General features: G+C 44.5%; 1 protein-coding gene across 1 annotated transcript; it reads right to left on the bottom strand.

Annotated features, from left to right (window-relative positions):
* Positions 1-6,254: 6,254 nt before the first annotated feature.
* On the bottom strand, positions 6,255-9,546 carry LOC311122446 (serine/threonine-protein kinase DCLK2-like; the record flags this gene model as incomplete). Its single annotated transcript, XM_084196797.1, has 2 exons — positions 6,255-6,661; positions 9,132-9,546. Coding segments are annotated over 2 exons (822 nt in total), but the record flags the coding sequence as incomplete, so codon positions are not given.
* Between the last annotated feature and the right edge of the window lie 7,957 nt (positions 9,547-17,503).

The raw sequence follows: 17,503 nt of genomic DNA, 5'->3' as shown, positions 1-17,503 counted from the left end.
TTCTGCTCTCTCTCCTCTCTCTCCTGTTCTGCTCTCTCTCCTCTCTCTCCTGTTCTGCCCTCTCTCCTCTCTCTCCTGTTCTGCTCTCTCTCCCTCTCTCTCCTGTTCTGCCTCTCTCTCCTCTCTCTCCTGTTCTGCTCTCTCCTCTCTCTCCTGTTGCTCTCTCCTCTCTCTCCTGTTCTGCTCTCTCTCCTCTCTCTCCTGTTCTGCTCTCTCTCCTCTCTCTCCTGTCTGCTCTCTCTCCCTCTCTCTCCTGTTCTGCCCTCTCTCCTCTGCTCTCTTCTCCTGTTCTTCTCTTCTCTCCTCTGTATGACTCATCAGTATGACTGCTAGATTGCTGTAAGGTGGATGAACAAACTGAAAGGGGCCCAGAACACTTCTTAGTCTTTCTTCAGCAAGAACTACAGTGCCCTTGCAAAAGTATTCATCCCCCTTGGCGTTTTTCCTATTTTGTTGCATTACAACCTGTAATTTAAATATATTTTTATTTGGACTTCATGTAATGGACATACACAAAATAGTCCAAATTGGTGAAGTGAAATGAAAAAAATAACTTGTTTAAAAATATTCAAAATAATAAATAATGGAAAGTGGTGTGTGCATATGTATTCACCCCCTTTACTATGACGCCCCTAAATAAGATCTGGTGCAACCAATTACCTTCAGAAGTCACATAATTAGTTAAATAAAAGTTCACCTGTGTGCAATCTAAGTGTCACATGATCTCAGTATATATATACACCTGTTCTGAAAGGCCCCAGAGTCTGCAACACCACTAAGCAACGGGTACCACCAAGCGAAGCGGCACCATGAAGACCAAGGAGCTCTCCAATCAGGTCAGGGACAAAGTTGTGCAGAAGTACAGATCAGGGTTGGGTTATAAAAAAAATATCAGAAACTTTTGAACATCCCACGGCGCAGCATTAAATCCATTATTTAAAAATGTAAAGAATATGGCACCACAACAAACCTGCCAAGAAGAGGGGCCGCCCACCAAAACTCACGGACCAGGCAAGGAGGGGCATTAATCAGAGGCAACAAAAAGACCAAAGATAACCCTGAAGGAGCTGCAAAGCTCCACAGCAGAGATTGGAGTATCTGTTCATAGGACCACTTTAAGCCGTACACTCCACAGAGCTGGGCTTTACAGAAGAGTGGCCAGAAAAAAAGCCATTGCTTAAAGAAAAAAATAAGCAAACACGTTTGGTGTTCGCCATAAGGCATGTGGGAGACTCCCCAAACATATGGAAGAAGGTGCTCTGGTCTGATGAGACTAAATTGAGCTTTTTGGTCATAAAAAAAACGCTATGTCTGGCACAAACCCAACACCTCTCATCACCCCGAGAACACCATCCCCACAGTGCAGCATGGTGGTGGCAGCATCATGCTGTGGGGATGTTTTTCATCGGCAGGGACTGGGAAACTGGTCAGAATTTAAGGAATGATGGATGGCGCTAAATACAGGGAAATTCTGGAGGGAAACCTGTTTCAGTCTTCCAGAGATTTGAGACTGGGACGGAGGTTCACCTTCCAGCAGGACAATGACCCTAAGCATACTGCTAAAGCAACACTCGAGTGGGTTTAAGGGAAAACATTTAAATGTCTTGGAATGGCCTAGTCAAAGCCCAGACCTCAATCCAATTGAGAATCTGTGGTATGACTTAAAGATTGCTGTACACCAGCGGAACCCATCCAACTTGAAGGAGCTGGAGCAGTTTTGCCTTGAAGAATGGGTAAAAATCCCAGTGGCTAAATGTGCCAAGCTTATAGAGACATACCCCAAGATACTTTCAGCTTGTAATTGCTGCAAAAGGTGGCTCTACAAAGTATTGATTTTGGGGGGGTGAATAGTTATGCACGCTCAAGTTTTATTATTTATTTCTTGTTTGTTTCAGCCCAAAAAATATTTTGCATCTTCAAAGCGGTAGGCATGTTGTGTAAATCAAATGATACAACCCCCCCCAAAATCTATTTTAATTCCAGGTTGTAAGGCAACAAAATAGGAAAAATGCCAAGGGGGGGTGAATACTTTCGCAAGCCACTGTACTATTAAGTCTCTCAGCCCATTTTAATGTTAGTATCAGGGGTGGGAACCGGTTCAGGGAACAGAACAGAAAACCTTAAAAAGAACGTCATTTTTCGATTAACAGAACCAGAACCGAGAAACGAAAGTGATCTATACTGTTCCGGAACAGAAACCGTTATTTTTAAAAGCATGGGAACCGGTTAATAACTTTATTTTATGTTAGGGGCATTTTTTTCAGTCCCACAAAAAAACACAACAAAGCGCCTCACTGTCACTCAGAAACGTATTCCAGCCTGCCTGCTGTGCTCCCCTGCCCCTAGTTGAAAAAGAAAAGGAGAGTCTCACTCTAGGAGCTCAGATGCAATAACCTAATAACCAACGTTTGGACAGACAAGCTGTCTTCATCAGGGTATAATGACAAACCACTGCGCGGGTCACTAGTTTATATAGTGTCAAAGGACACACACCACAGGTGTCTGTAATCATGGCCGGGTGTGGCCTGATAGCATTGGTTAATTCACAGATAAACAGAACATACAAAAAAACATGAATAGATAGCATACGATCATAGATACAACTTGGCTACATCGGCCCACAAACATTTACAATGAATAGCAAAAAAATCACAATAATCACAATAATGGCTTCAGATCAAAGTCTACGTTGAGACCGAAGGGAGCAGGGGTCTTTAAATTAAAGATCCAGGCAGCCTCTCGTTTTAACGATAAGTTATTGAGGTCACCCCCTCTCCTAGGGAGGGTGACATGTTCGATGCCGATATAACGTAGGGACGAAATCGAGCGGTTCGCTTCCAAAAAGTGGGCAGCGACTGGGTGTGTTGAGTTTTTGCACCTAATGGTGCTACGATGCTCCGAGATTCGTACTTTTAATTTGCACTTTGTTTTACCCACATAATTTTTAATTAAAATGTAAAACAAAATTGATTCAGAGTTTTAATAAGGAACAGAAAGGAACGATACTCTTTGGGTTGAACCGGTTCAGAACTTTATTTTGCTGGTCGGAACCGTGGGAACTGAAATAATGGTTCTGTTCAGACCAAAACGATTGGGAAAATAATTTTGGTTCCAACACGTGTTGTGAAAGAGATAAATACATCTCTCTGTCTCTCTCTCATGCTTATTGACACAGATAAATACATCTCTCTGTCTCTCTCTAATGCTTATTGACACAAATAAATACATCTCTCTGTCTCTCTCTAATGCTTACTGACACAGATAAATACATCTCTCTGTCTCTCTCTCATGCTTATTGACACAGATAAATACATCTCTCTGTCTCTCTCTAATGCTTATTGACACAAATAAATACATCTCTCTGTCTCTCTCTAATGCTTACTGACACAGATAAATACATCTCTCTGTCTCTCTCTAATGCTTACTGACACAGATAAATACATCTCTCTGTCTCTCTCTAATGCTTATTGAAACAGATAAATACATCTCTCTGTCTCTCTCTAATGCTTATTGAAACAGATAAATACATCTCTCTGTCTCTCTCTAATGCTTACTGACACAGATAAATACATCTCTCTGTCTCTCTCTAATGCTTACTGACACAGATAAATACATCTCTGTCTCTCTCTAATGCTTATTGACACAGATAAATACATCTCTTGTCTCTCTCTAATGCTTATTGACACAGATAAATACATCTCTCTGTCTCTCTCTAATGCTTACTGACACAGATAAATACATCTCTCTGTCTCTCTCTAATGCTTATTGAAACAGATAAATACATCTCTCTGTCTCTCTCTAATGCTTATTGAAACAGATAAATACATCTCTCTGTCTCTCTCTAATGCTTACTGACACAGATAAATACATCTCTCTGTCTCTCTCTAATGCTTACTGACACAGATAAATACATCTCTCTGTCTCTCTCTAATGCTTATTGAAACAGATAAATACATCTCTCTGTCTCTCTCTAATGCTTATTGAAACAGATAAATACAGTGGAGAAAACAAGTATTTGATACACTGCCGATTTTGCAGGTTTTCCTACTTACAAAGCATGTAGAGGTCTGTAATTTGTATCATAGGTACACTTCAACTGTGAGAGACGGAATCTAAAACAAAAATCCAGAAAATCACATTGTATGATTTTTAAGTAATTAATTTGCATTTTATTGCATGACATAAGTATTTGATCACCTACCAACCAGTAGAATTCCGGCTCTCACAGACCTGTTAGTTTTTCTTTAAGAAGCCCTCCTGTTCTCCACTCATTACCTGTATTAACTGCACCTGTTTGAACTCGTTACCTGTATAAAAGACACCTGTCCACACACTCAATCAAACAGACTCCAACCTCTCCACAATGGCCAAGACCAGAGAGCTGTGTAAGGACATCAGGGATAAAATTGTAGACCAGCACAAGGCTGGGATGGGCTACAGGACAATAGGCAAGCAGCTTGGTGAGAAGGCAACAACTGTTGGCGCAATTATTAGAAAGAATAAGTTCAAGATGACGGTCAATCACCCTCGGTCTGGGGCTCCATGCAAGATCTCACCTCGTGGGGCATCAATGATCATGAGGAAGGTGAGGGATCAGCCCAGAACAACACGGCAGGACCTGGTCAATGACCTGAAGAGAGCTGGGACCACAGTCTCAAAGAAAACCATTAGTAACACACTACGCCGTCATGGATTAAAATCCTTCAGCGCACGCAAGGTCCCCCTGCTCAAGCCAGCGCATGTCCAGGCCCGTCTGAAGTTTGCCAATGACCATCTGGATGATCCAGAGGAGGAATGGGAGAAGGTCATGTGGTCTGATGAGACAAAAATAGAGCTTTTTGGTCTAAACTCCACTCGCCGTGTTTGGAGGAAGAAGAAGGATGAGTACAACCCCAAGAACACCATCCCAACCGTGAAGCATGGATGTGGAAACATCATTCTTTGGGGATGCTTTTCTGCAAAGGGGACAGGACGACTGCACCGTATTGAGGGGAGGATGGATGGGGCCATGTATCATGAGATCTTGGCCAACAACCTCCTTCCCTCAGTAAGAGCATTGAAGATGGGTCGTGGCTGGGTCTTCCAGCATGACAACGACCCGAAACACACAGCCAGGGCAACTAAGGAGTGGCTCCGTAAGAAGCATCTCAAGGTCCTGGAGTGGCCTAGCCAGTCTCCAGACCTGAACCCAATAGAACATCTTTGGAGGGAGCTGAAAGTCCGTATTGCCCAGCGACAGCCCCGAAACCTGAAGGATCTGGAGAAGGTCTGTATGGAGGAGTGGGCCAAAATCCCTGCTGCAGTGTGTGCAAACCTGGTCAAGACCTACAGGAAACGTATGATCTCTGTAATTGCAAACAAAGGTTTCTGTACCAAATATTAAGTTCTGCTTTTCTGATGTATCAAATACTTATGTCATGCAATAAAATGCAAATTAATTACTTAAAAGTCATACAATGTGATTTTCTGGATTTTTGTTTTAGATTCCGTCTCTCTCAGTTGAAGTGTACCTATGATAAAAATTACAGACCTCTACATGCTTTGTAAGTAGGAAAACCTGCAAAATCGGCAGTGTATCAAATACTTGTTCTCCCCACTGTACATCTCTCTGTCTCTCTATAATGCTTACTGACACAGATAAATACATCTCTCTGTCTCTCTCTAATGCTTATTGACACAGATAAATACATCTCTCTGTCTCTCTCTAATGCTTATTGACACAGATATATACATCTATCCTGTCTCTAATGCTTATTGACACAGATAAATACATATCTCTGTCTCTCTCTAATGCTTATTGACACAGATAAATACATCTCTCTGTCTCTCTATAATGCTTATTGACACAAATAAATACATCTATCATGTCTCTAATGCTTATTGACACAGATAAATACATCTCTCTGTCTCTCTCTAATGCTTATTGACACAGATAAATACATCTATCCTGTCTCTAATGCTTATTGACACAGATAAATACATATCTCTGTCTCTCTATAATTCTTATTGACACAGATAAATACATCTCTCTGTCTCTCTCTAATGCTTATTGACACAGATAAATACATCTCTCTGTCTCTCTATAATTCTTATTGACACAGATAAATACATCTCTCTGTCTCTCTCTAATGCTTATTGACACAGATAAATACATCTCTCTGTCTCTCTATAATGCTTATTGACACAGATAAATACATCTCTCTGTCTCTGAACACACACACACTGAACACACACACACTCCCTCTCTGTCCTACCTGCTTCCCGTCCAGTGTATAAAGTCTCTTCACGGCACCAGAGTCCAGTTTGATAGCTTCAGTAATATCCTCCAGAACCTGGTCAAAGGAATGTGCCGTCTTCTTGTTCAATAGGATCCTCACTGCTTTCCTTGGCTTCACTCCACTGCGGATCACTGTGACCAGCTTAGGCTTTATAAAGTCTTTACTCTCTCTCTGTTCCCTAAGGTCCGACTGACTGACCACCTGTTGACCGCTGGGGCCTGGACCAGACCCTGACCTTGTCCCGGTGGAGGTAGCGGTAGAGGGACCGGTAGAGGAACCGGTAGAGGTGCCAGTGGTAGCACCAGGTTTCCAGTTTGGGTTGTTGATCTTGGTGTAGTCCAGTTTACGATAGGGCTCGTTGGACGCACACACGTAACACTCACCTGGGGGGAGGGAGGGAGGGAGGGAGGGAGGGAGGGAGGGAGGGAGGGAGGGAGGGAGGGAGGGAGGGCGGGCGGGAGGGCGGGAGGGCGGGCGGGAGGGAGAGCCAACATGAATACATCAGTCCCAGTTCAATACTTTAGGATACCATTACTCTTGACAACCTCTATTTCTTCAGAACATGACTAGACGTCTTTCATGTGATACAGTGAGGCAGTATTGCATGTCAAACTCAGAGGTCAGAGGTCACACCGCAGACAGCGTGTGTATCAGAGCAGAAGAGACGGTTCCATCCCCACATGGTGCCCCACATAGTGCTCTACTGACCGAGGGCCCATAAGGCTCTGGTCAAAAGTAGTGCACTATAAAGGGGAGAGGGTGCCATTTCTGATGTCAGGTCAGGCTTCATCACTTCTATTTATCATACCAACCTCTGTTTTAGGAGGGGACTGCATCTCTTTGGAGTGCTCACCTCTGTAGTTCAACACCACCGCTACCTTAAAAGGAATATCTGCACACCTCTCCTCTCCTCTCCTCTCCCCTCCTCCTCTCCTCTCCTCTCCCCTCCTCCTCTCCTCTCCTCTCCCCTCCTCCTCTCATCTTCCCCCCTCCTCTTCTCTCTTCCTCTCCTCTCCTCACCTTCTCCTCTCCTCTCCCCCCTCCCCTCCTTTCCTCTCCCCACCTCCTCTCCTCTCCCCTCCTCCTCTCCTCTCCCCACCTCCTCTCCTCTCCTCTCCTCTCCTCTCCTCTCCTCTCCTCTCCTTAATCTCAATAGTCTAAAGAAGCCCCCTCCTCCTTATCAGTAACTGTCTCAGTAGATGTACCCAAAAGTTCATTGGAATTCAAGGGGTGAGGCAATTTTTTGTCATAAAGAAATTATTCTAAAATGACCCAAAATAAGAAGAGAACATTATGTCTGATTAAACTAAACGTAGGTTCCTGTGGGAACAGTGACAGGAGAGGATTATGCAAAAATGACCCAATGTGCAGGACTAGCTCTATCATTACCTTATGCAAATAGTACTTTAACGCACACGCACACCACGCACACACACGCACACACACACTCCACACTGGCAGAGTTTTATTCACTATCTATCCTCCAATGTCACCCAGTACCAAGGTCAAACACAGTGTTATCAAAACCTGAGAGGAGAGGAGAGGAGAGGAGAGGAGAGGAGAGGAGAGGAGAGGAGAGGAGAGGAGAGGAGAGGAGAGGAGAGGAGAGGAGAGGAGAGGAGAGGAGAGGAGGAGGCTTCTTTAGACTATTGAGAGGAGAGGAGAGGAGAGGAGAGGAGAGGAGAGGAGAGGAGAGGAGAGGAGAGGAGAGGAGAGGAGAGGAGAGGAGAGGAGAGGAGAGGAGAGGAGAGGAGAGGAGAGGAGGAGGCTTCTTTAGACTATTGATATACAGCCAGAGTGGCCTTAACACTGAGACCCAGACAGGGCATGTCAGTCTATTATCATTCTAACCTTATCTAACCTATACTGCCAGTCGCTCTCCAAACCCCACCCCCTCATTGACCCGGTAACAGCAGCACTTACCGGTACTCTACTCTACATTCTGACTGGCTCCCTCACGTTCACCGGCTAGAGCTACCGTTAATGGAACAAAAGACTGTTCTATTAACGGTAGCCAATGTTTTTCCATTTCCAGGGAACTTTCCATGATTACACATGGGGCTGTGTTTGTGTGTGGGGTGGGGGGGGGGGGGGGGGTGGGGGGGGGTTGCATGGGGGGGGGGGGGGGGGGGTGCATGCAGCCTGGTTGTTCAGGTACCAAGGATGTCGGGAGATTACTTAAAAACCGGCGACACTGTCTGTGATTTATTTAGAATTCAAGGCACACTTAACCAGTGATACGCCATCCCATCTGGTTTGGGATTAGTGGGACTATCATTTGTTTTTCAACAGGACAATGACCCAACACACCTCCAGGCTGTGTAAGGGCTATTTTACCAAGAAGGAGAGTGATGGAGTGCTGCAGCAGATGACCTGGCCTCCACAATCCCCTGACCTCAACCCAATTGAGATGGTTTGGGATGAGTCGGACCGCAGAGTGAAAGAAAAGCAGCCAACAAGTGCTCAGCATATGTGGGAACTCGTTCAAGACTGTTGGGAAACCATTCCTCATGAAGCTGATTGAGAGAATGCCAAGAGTGTGCAAAGCTGTCATCAAGGCAAAGGGTGGCTACTTTGAAGAATCTCAAATGTAAAATATATTTTGGTTACTACATGATTCCATGTGTGCTATTTCATAGTTGTGATGTCTTCACTATTATTCTACAATGTTGAAAATAGTACAAATAAAATAAAAACCCTGGAATTAGTAGGTGTGTCCAAACCTTTGACTGGTACTGTATATAGCAGAGGAATTTGTCTCATTCTGCGGGAAAATAAATGATAAATACGAATTCAGGTGAGACTTTTAGATGTGATGGACACACACACACACGCACACACACACACCCTTACCCTCCACCAGTTCATCCATAGACGTGATCTTCTTGGTCCCGTCCACCGTATAGATGGCGCGCACGCCCTGAGGCAGGTGCAGGTTGTCCGCCAGGGACCGGGTCAGCTCCATCAGCAACGCATCATAAGACCGGCACCTGTCGTTAGACACCGCATACACCAGCCCCTTGAAATACCTGTCCCCGTTCCGGTAGAACCGGACCTTCTTGGCGCGCTTCTCCGAGGTGAGAGTCTGCAGCGTGCGCGTTCGGTAGTAGCTACAGTTGGCGCTGTGCGCGGGGCTCGGCACCAGGCTGCTACCTCTCGAACCAGACCCCCCGCCGGTAGAAGCGCCAGCGGAGCGCGTTGACCGGCCACGACGAGCCTTGTCCCGTTCGTCGAAATGTTCCAGCTCGATAGTCTTGTTCAGAGACATGGCGGCCACCGTCAACTAATGGGATTCACACAGACTCAAACGGTTCTTTCTCCCGGGTTTTACCGAATCTTTTTATTTAAGTTCTCATCATCAGGATGTTGGTAAAATGAAAAGGGATCCAGAGAGTGGTCGACAGCAGCCTAACCGTCCATCTGTTAACGATAATCACGACTCTTCATCGATCAAGTCTACGTCCCCTTATGGTAGGTTACGCCGGGCAGACCAGGAGCTGTAGCCTAATCCAAGCGATTCCCCGGTTTCTTGTTAACACAACGATGCTGATGCTACTTGCCGGTTTTACCGTAGCCAATAGCGGTCCAGCCCTCCTCTGACTGTCTGTCTGCCTGTCTGTCTGTCTGTCTGCCTGTCTGTCTGCCGCTGGGCTGGGCAGTGACGATATGGTGCATTCAGAGAGAATACAGGGATCCAGCAACGTCACACCAGCATCTTACCGTAGCTTAAGTGCACCATCGTTATCATTCAGTCTATTGTAGCGTGATGCTGAAGAAACGGTGCAGGCTCTTTTCTAACGTTATATCAATCTACTACCTTATAGTGCATATACCTATCCACATAGGCTAGTTCTTTGTAGGTTAAATGGAGAAATTGTAGGTTATTGTATGATAAAACGTTGTAGCCTTGGACAAGATAATTATATGTTTAACTAGAATAGATGAATAAAAGCCGTTCACTTGGTCTTGGACCAGATAAACATCTGATGTGTCTTCACGGTGGGAATCGGTTGCTATGGGCTCGCTCTGTCACGTCTGGTTAGATATTCCTGGGATTCGCGAGCGTAAAAAAAAAAAAAAGGAATCCAGGAATCCCGAATAATCCAAATTTAGGAAGCAGAAACCTCACCAACCAACTATCACAGTGTTTTTAAATTTCATTCCGGGCGTGCGACAATTTCTACGTTCTGCACACGCTCGATCGGTGCCGGACGGCAGCGCTGCTACAGTCGCGAGACAGCATGGCTGCGGAGAGAGAGAGACAGAGACAGAGACAAAGACAAAGAGCGTCCTACGTGATTATCACATCCGTCCTCTTTTCTCCCCGGTGCTGTGCTAGTATGAATGGATAGCGAGCTCCTCGAGCAGGTGACCGGTGGACCCAAACGTCTCGCGCGTGCTCCCCGGCAGGAGGAGGAGGAGGAGAGTCGGAAACGGGTTCTTTCCGGGTCCTAGCGCCGTTATTTTAATTAACCAGTCTACTCCCTCATCTGAAGCATAATTATAAACAAGACTTCACATTGTTTTTCTTCCATTGAATGTTTGAAAACGTCAGGTTATAGTCACACCCGTCGCTATGGGCCGGGGCCGCCCCCAAAAATGCTTGTGCCCCCCCCCCACTTGAGGGAATTTATTATTAAATATACGTACTGTAGGCTAATAATAATTGTGCCCTGCCCTCCCATGCATTTCATATGCCCCCCTTAAGACTGAGGTCTGGCGACGGGTCTGGTTATAGTTCTAAAAAAACGGTTAGGAAATCCGTTCTGCTTGGATTCTTCTCCCCTTGTTTAAACCAGACCTAAAACAATAGCCTCCTGAAATGACTCAATGTAATGAATTATTAACGCCTGTTTGTGATGACTGGACTGTTGTATTCTGACTGACTGGGTGTGGCACAGCATTCAGGAAGTCATTTATTAGGAGAAGGTCCCCCCACAGCTGTCCGCTCAGCACCAGGTGTTCGGTACCGCAGGCCGTGCGCAGCGCTCCAACCCGAAACCTGTAAGGCTTCAGAACCACGGAGAGCGCTGGATTTATGGGCGCGTCCCAATAATCTCTCCTTCCTCCTGAAGTGTGCACTCGTTCACTACTCCCTACAAATGTAAACGCATTGGATTGGTGTAGGCGTGGGCTAGAAGGAGTTTCCATTAACCAATCATCTCTCATTTATCCTGGAGTGTGCACTTGTTCACTTCCCTTCCCTTCTGTTAATTATTTATGCATAGTCACTTTAACTCTACCCACATGTACATATTACTTCAACTATCTCAACTAGCCGGTGCCCCCGCACATTGACTCTGTACCGGTACCCCCCTGTATATATAGCCTCCCTACTGTTATTACACATTGACTCTGTACCAGTACCCCGCTGTATATATAGCCTCCCTACTGTTATTTCACATTGACTCTGCAACGGTACCCCCTGTATATATAGCCTCCCTACTGTTATTTCACATTGACTCTGCAACGGTACCCCCTGTATATATAGCCTCCCTACTGTTATTTCACATTGACTCTGCAACGGTACCCCCCGGTATATATATAGCCTCCCTACTGTTACTTTATTTTACTTCTGCTCTTTTTTTCTCAACACTTTTTTTGTTGTTGTTTTATTTTTACTTTTTTTGTTAAAAATAAATGCACTGTTGGTTAAGGGCTGTAAGTAAGCATTTCACTGTAATGTCTGCACCTGTTGTATTCGGCGCATGTGACCAATAAAATTTGATTTGATTTGATTTGATTTGATTTAAAAGGAAATGATTGGTTAATGGTAACTACCTCTAGCCCAGGGAACTCCCTTCGCCGTTTTTTTTCCTGTGTGAAAAAAAGCATACTTATGCGTTAACGCGACCCCTAAGTTTAACTCGCTAGTTATCTCAGTAAGTGGCTGAATTAATAAGGTGACTGGGCATCATATTGTGTTTGCTTTCTGCCTGTTTGAGAAATCTGCACAGCTGCTTCTGCTGTCTTGAGTTCCTTGTGTGTTTTCTACTCTACTTACTCTGCCAGTCTGCTCCTCCCCCCACCTTCTCTTTCTCAGGGCAGAAAGGCCCGTTGCCCTAGCGACTCCAGGGCAGGCAGGCCCGTTGCCCTAGCAACTCCAGGGCATGCAGGCCCGTTGCCCTAGCGACTCCAGGGCAGGCAGGCCCGTTGCCCTAGCGACTCCAGGGCAGGCAGGCCCGTTGTCCTAGCGACTCCACACAGATACAGCTGTAGACATTGCATTCTTTTGTAAATGTCCAATCTCATCAAAAATTACATTCGGTAGCTTTTACCTACACTACCAGTCAAAGGTTTGGACACACCTAACTCATTCAAGGGTTTTTCTTATTTTTTAAAATATTTTTTACATTGTAGAATAATAGTGAAGACATCAAAACTATTAAATAACACATATGGAATCATGTAGTAACCCAAAAAAGTGTTAAACAAATCCAAATATATTTTATATTTGAGATTCCTCAAATAGCCACCCTTTCCCTTGGTGACAGCTTTGCACACTCTTGGCATTCTCTCAACCAGCTTCATGAGGTAGTCACCTGGAATGCATTTCAATTAACAGGTGAGTCTTCTTAAAAGTTAATTTGTGGAATTTCTTTCCTTCTTAATGTATTTGAGCCAATCAGTTGTGTTGTGACAAGGTAGGGGGGGTATACAGAAGATAGCCATATTTGGTAAAAGAACAAGTCCATATTATGGCAAGAACAGCTCAAATAAGCAAAGAGAAACAACAGTCCATCATTACTTTAAGACATGAAGGTCAGTCAATACGGAACATTTCAAGAACTTTGAAAGTTTCTTCAAGTGCAGTCGCAAAAACCATCTATGATGAAACTGGCTCTCATGAGGACCGCCACAGGAATGGAAGACCCAGAGTTACCTCTGCTGCAGAGGATAAGTTCATTAGAGCCTCAGAAATTGCAGCCCAAATAAATGCTTCACAGAGTTCAAGTCACTGACACATATCAACATCAACTGTTCAGAGGGGACTGTGTGAATCAGGCCTTCGTGATCGAATTGCTGCAAATAAACCACTACTAAAGGACACCAATAAGAAGAAGAGACCTGCTTGGGCCAAGAAACACGGGCAATGGACATTAGACCGGTGGAAATGTGTCCTTTGGTCTGGAGTCCAAATTGGAGATTTTTGGTTCCAACAGCCATGTCTTTGTGAGACGCGGTGTGGGTGAACGGATGATCTCTGCATGTGTAATTCCCACCGTAAAGCATGGAGGAGGAGGTGTTATGGTGTGGGGGTGCTTTGTTGGTGACACTGTCTGTGATTTATTTAGAATTCACACTTAACCAGCAGGGCTACCACAGCATTCTGCAGCAATACGCCATCCCATCTGGTTTGGGCTTAGTGGGACTATCATTTGTTTTTCAACAGAACAATGACCCAACACACCTCCAGGCTGTGTAAGGGCTCTTTTACCAAGAAGGAGAGTGATGGAGTGCTGCATCAGATGACCTGGCCTCCACAATCCCCCGACCTCAACCCAATTGGGATGGTTTGGGATGAGTCGGACCGTAGAGTGAAGGAAAAGCAGCCATCTAGTGCTCAGCATATGTGGGAACTCCTTCAAGACTGTTGGAAAAGCATTCCAGGTGAAGCTGGTTGAGAGAATGCCAAGAGTGTGCAAAGCTGTCATCAAGGCAAAGGGTGGCTATTTGAAGAATCTCAAATATAAAATATATTTTGATTTAACACTTTTTTGGTTACTACATGATTCCATATGTGTTATTTCATAGTTTTGATGTCTTCACTATTATTCTACAATGTAGAAAATAGTAAAAATAAATAAAAACCCTTGAATGAGTAGGTGTGTCCAAACTTTTGACTGGAACTGTATATATGTTGAACTTTATGAGCTGGATTGCCTGTCTTTGCAATTCATTTACACACAGAGGCGTTCGATGCCGTTTAAGATGAGGGAGGACATTTCTTTTTTTCATGAGCATGGCCTTATATCTATTACAGCATATTGGATGACTCTAATTCATATTCCATTCACCCAGTTCAATGTAACATCGATAGGTTTAGGCTACTACTTGATACTCTAATGTTCCCTATACCCATCATGAGGTTGCTACAACCTAGCCTATGAATGAAAGATTACAACGTAGGTGCACAGGTCGAGAGACAATTTTGAGATGACAGACAGTGACACATTCAATACCGCCTTGCACACTCTTTCATTTGCTTCCGTTTAAGAAACGTTTTTCAACAGAATCGGCGGAATGAATGAATACACCCCTGATCACGCATAAACACAGTTCACTTTCATAGCAGCCACGTTGTATTCCTTCTCACATCTACGCGCTCTCCTCCTCTCTCCTTTTGCTTGTGGACTTCAATGAACAACACATAAACTGAATGTGACCAGGTGAAAAAACCTCCCCAAGCCAAACCATGTCATAACCGCTACACACAGCCTACATCGTTGTCCCCATATTAGCTAAAGTAACGTCCTAGTCAGCATAGCTAATAGAACTAACGCGTTAGTAAACCCGCTACGATCATGCAGTAACATTACAGTGTACAGTCAGTTAGCAGTTACACCCGTGGGCCCCGGTGGCAATAAATTAGAAATACCAAAAGCTTACCTTGACTTGGAAGAGTTCCAGTGTTGTGTTGGATAGTCATAGCCAGCTAGCTAACATAGCATCGCTCTGTTTGAGCAGGGTGTTTGAGTAACTAAACTAGCCAGCTGCATTTGCTAGCTAAGTAAGTGAAACTGAAAGTGAAACAAAATGACGAAATCTCTCTCTCTCTCTAGCTTCTCCTTCATTTCTGAAGAAGTTAATTTGTTGAAAACTGTTGTCTTTCTCTCTCTTTGAGTCAACTACTCACCATATTTTATGCACTGCAGTGCTAGCGAGCTGTAGCTTATGCTTTCAGTACTAGATTCATTCTCTGATCCTTTGATTGGGTGGACAACATGTCAGTTCAAGCTGCAAGAGCTCTGATAGGTTGGAGGACGTCCTCCGGAAGTTGTCATAATTACTGTGTAAGTCTATGGAACGGGGGTGAGAACCACGAGCCTCCTAGGTTTTGTATTGAAGTCAATGTACCAAGAGGAGGACGGAAGCTAGCTGTCCTCCGGCTACACCATGGTGCTACCCTACAGAGTGCTGTTGAGGCTACTGTAGACCTTAATTGCAAAACAGTGCGTTTTAATCAATTATTTGGTGACGTGAATATATTTAGCATAGTTTTATCTAAAAAGGATAACTTTTGTTTTACACATTTTATTTTTATGAAATTCACTGAGCAGGATGGTCCTCCCCTGAATGCTACTGATACACACACAGACCGACACACACACTTTTCCACTCATCATTTGCTGCTGTTCTTTATTTTACTCTTATTATTATCTATCCTTTTTTTTTTTCTCCCCAATTTCGTGGTATCCAATTGGTAGTTACAGTCTTGTCCCATCGCTACAACTCCTGTACGGACACGGGAGAGGCGAAGGTCGAGAGTCCTCCGAAACACAACCCAACCTAGCCGCACTGCTTCTTGACACAGTGCCCACTCAACCCGGAAGCCAATGTGCCGGAGGAAACCTGGCGACTGAGTCAGCATGCGCTGCGCACGGCCCGCCACAGGAGTCGCTAGTGCCAGATGGGACAAGGACATCCCCTGCCGGCCAAACCCTCCCCTACCCTGGACGGCGCTGGGCCAATTGTGCACCGCCCCCATGGGTCTCCCGGTCGCGGCCGGCTGCGACAGAGCCTGGAATCGAACCAGGACCTCTAGTGGCACAGCTAGCACTGCGATGCAGTGCCTTAGACCACTGCGCCACTCGGGAATTATTATCTATCCTGATGTCTAGTCACTTTACCCTGCCTTCATGTACATATCTACCTCAAATACCTTGTTATTATCTATCCTGATGCCTAGTCACTTTACCCTGCCTTCATGTACATATCTACCTCAAATACCTTATTATTATCTATCCTGATGCCTAGTCACTTTACCCTGCCTTCATGTACATATCTACCTCAAATATCTCATACCTCTGCACATTGATCTGGTACCGGTACTCCCTGTATATAGCTCCACATTGATCTGGTACCGGTACTCCCTGTATATAGCTCTACATTGATCTGGTACCGGTACTCCCTGTATATAGCTCCACATTGATCTGGTACTGGTACTCCCTGTATATAGCTCCACATTGATCTGGTACTGATACTCCCTGTATATAGCTCTACATTGATCTGGTACTGGTACTCCCTGTATATAGCTCCACATTGATCTGGTACTTCCTGGTACTGGATGTGAACCAAACTCACTAAAAGTGGCAGTAATAAAGCCTCTCTTGAAAAAGCCAAACCTTGACCCAGAAAATGTAAAAAACTATCGACCTATATCGAATCTCCCATTCCTCTCAACATTTTTAGAAAAAGCTGTTGTGCAGCAACTCACTGCCTTCCTGAAGACAAAATATCTTTACGAAACGCTTCACTCTGGTTTTAGACCCCATCATAGCACTGAGACTGCACTTTTAATGGCGTCAGACCAAGGCTCTGCATCTGTCCTCGTGCTCCTAGACCTTAGTGCTGCTTTTGACCCATCGATCACCACATTCTTTTGGAGAGATTGGAAACCCTAATTGGTCTACACGGACAAGTTCTTGCCTGGTTTAGATCGTATCTGTCGGAAAGATATCAGTTCGTCTCTGTGGATGGTTTGTCCTCTGACAAATCAATTGTAAGTTTCAGTGTTCCTCAAGAATCCATTTTATATATTTTACTATATATTTTGACATTATGTTTTGTTTTACCCCATATGTAACTCTGTGTTGTTGTTTTTAATCGCACTGCTTTGCTTTATCTTGGCCAGGTCGCAGTTGTAAATGAGAACTTGTTCTCAACTGGCTTACCTTGTTAAATAAAGGTTAAATAAAAAAATAAAATAAAAACTCTTGGTGATGTCATTCGGAAACACAATGTCAACTTTCACTGCTCTGCGGACGACACACAGCTCTACATTTCGATGAAACATGGTGAAGCCCCAAAATTGCCCTGGAAGCCTGTGTTTCAGACATAAGGAAGTGGATGGCGGCAAAATGTTTTACTTTTAAACTCAGACAAAACAGAGATGCTAGTTCTAGGTCCCAAGAAACAAAAAGATCTTCTGTTGAATCTGACAATTAATCTTGAAGGTTGTACAGTCGTCAAAAAAAAAAAACTGTGAAAGACCTCGGCGTTAC

Source organism: Coregonus lavaretus (assembly GCF_964263955.1).
Source record: "Coregonus lavaretus genome assembly, contig: HAP1_SCAFFOLD_5094, whole genome shotgun sequence".
Lineage (NCBI taxonomy): Eukaryota > Metazoa > Chordata > Actinopteri > Salmoniformes > Salmonidae > Coregonus > Coregonus lavaretus.
This window is presented reverse-complemented; position numbering and strand designations above follow the sequence as displayed.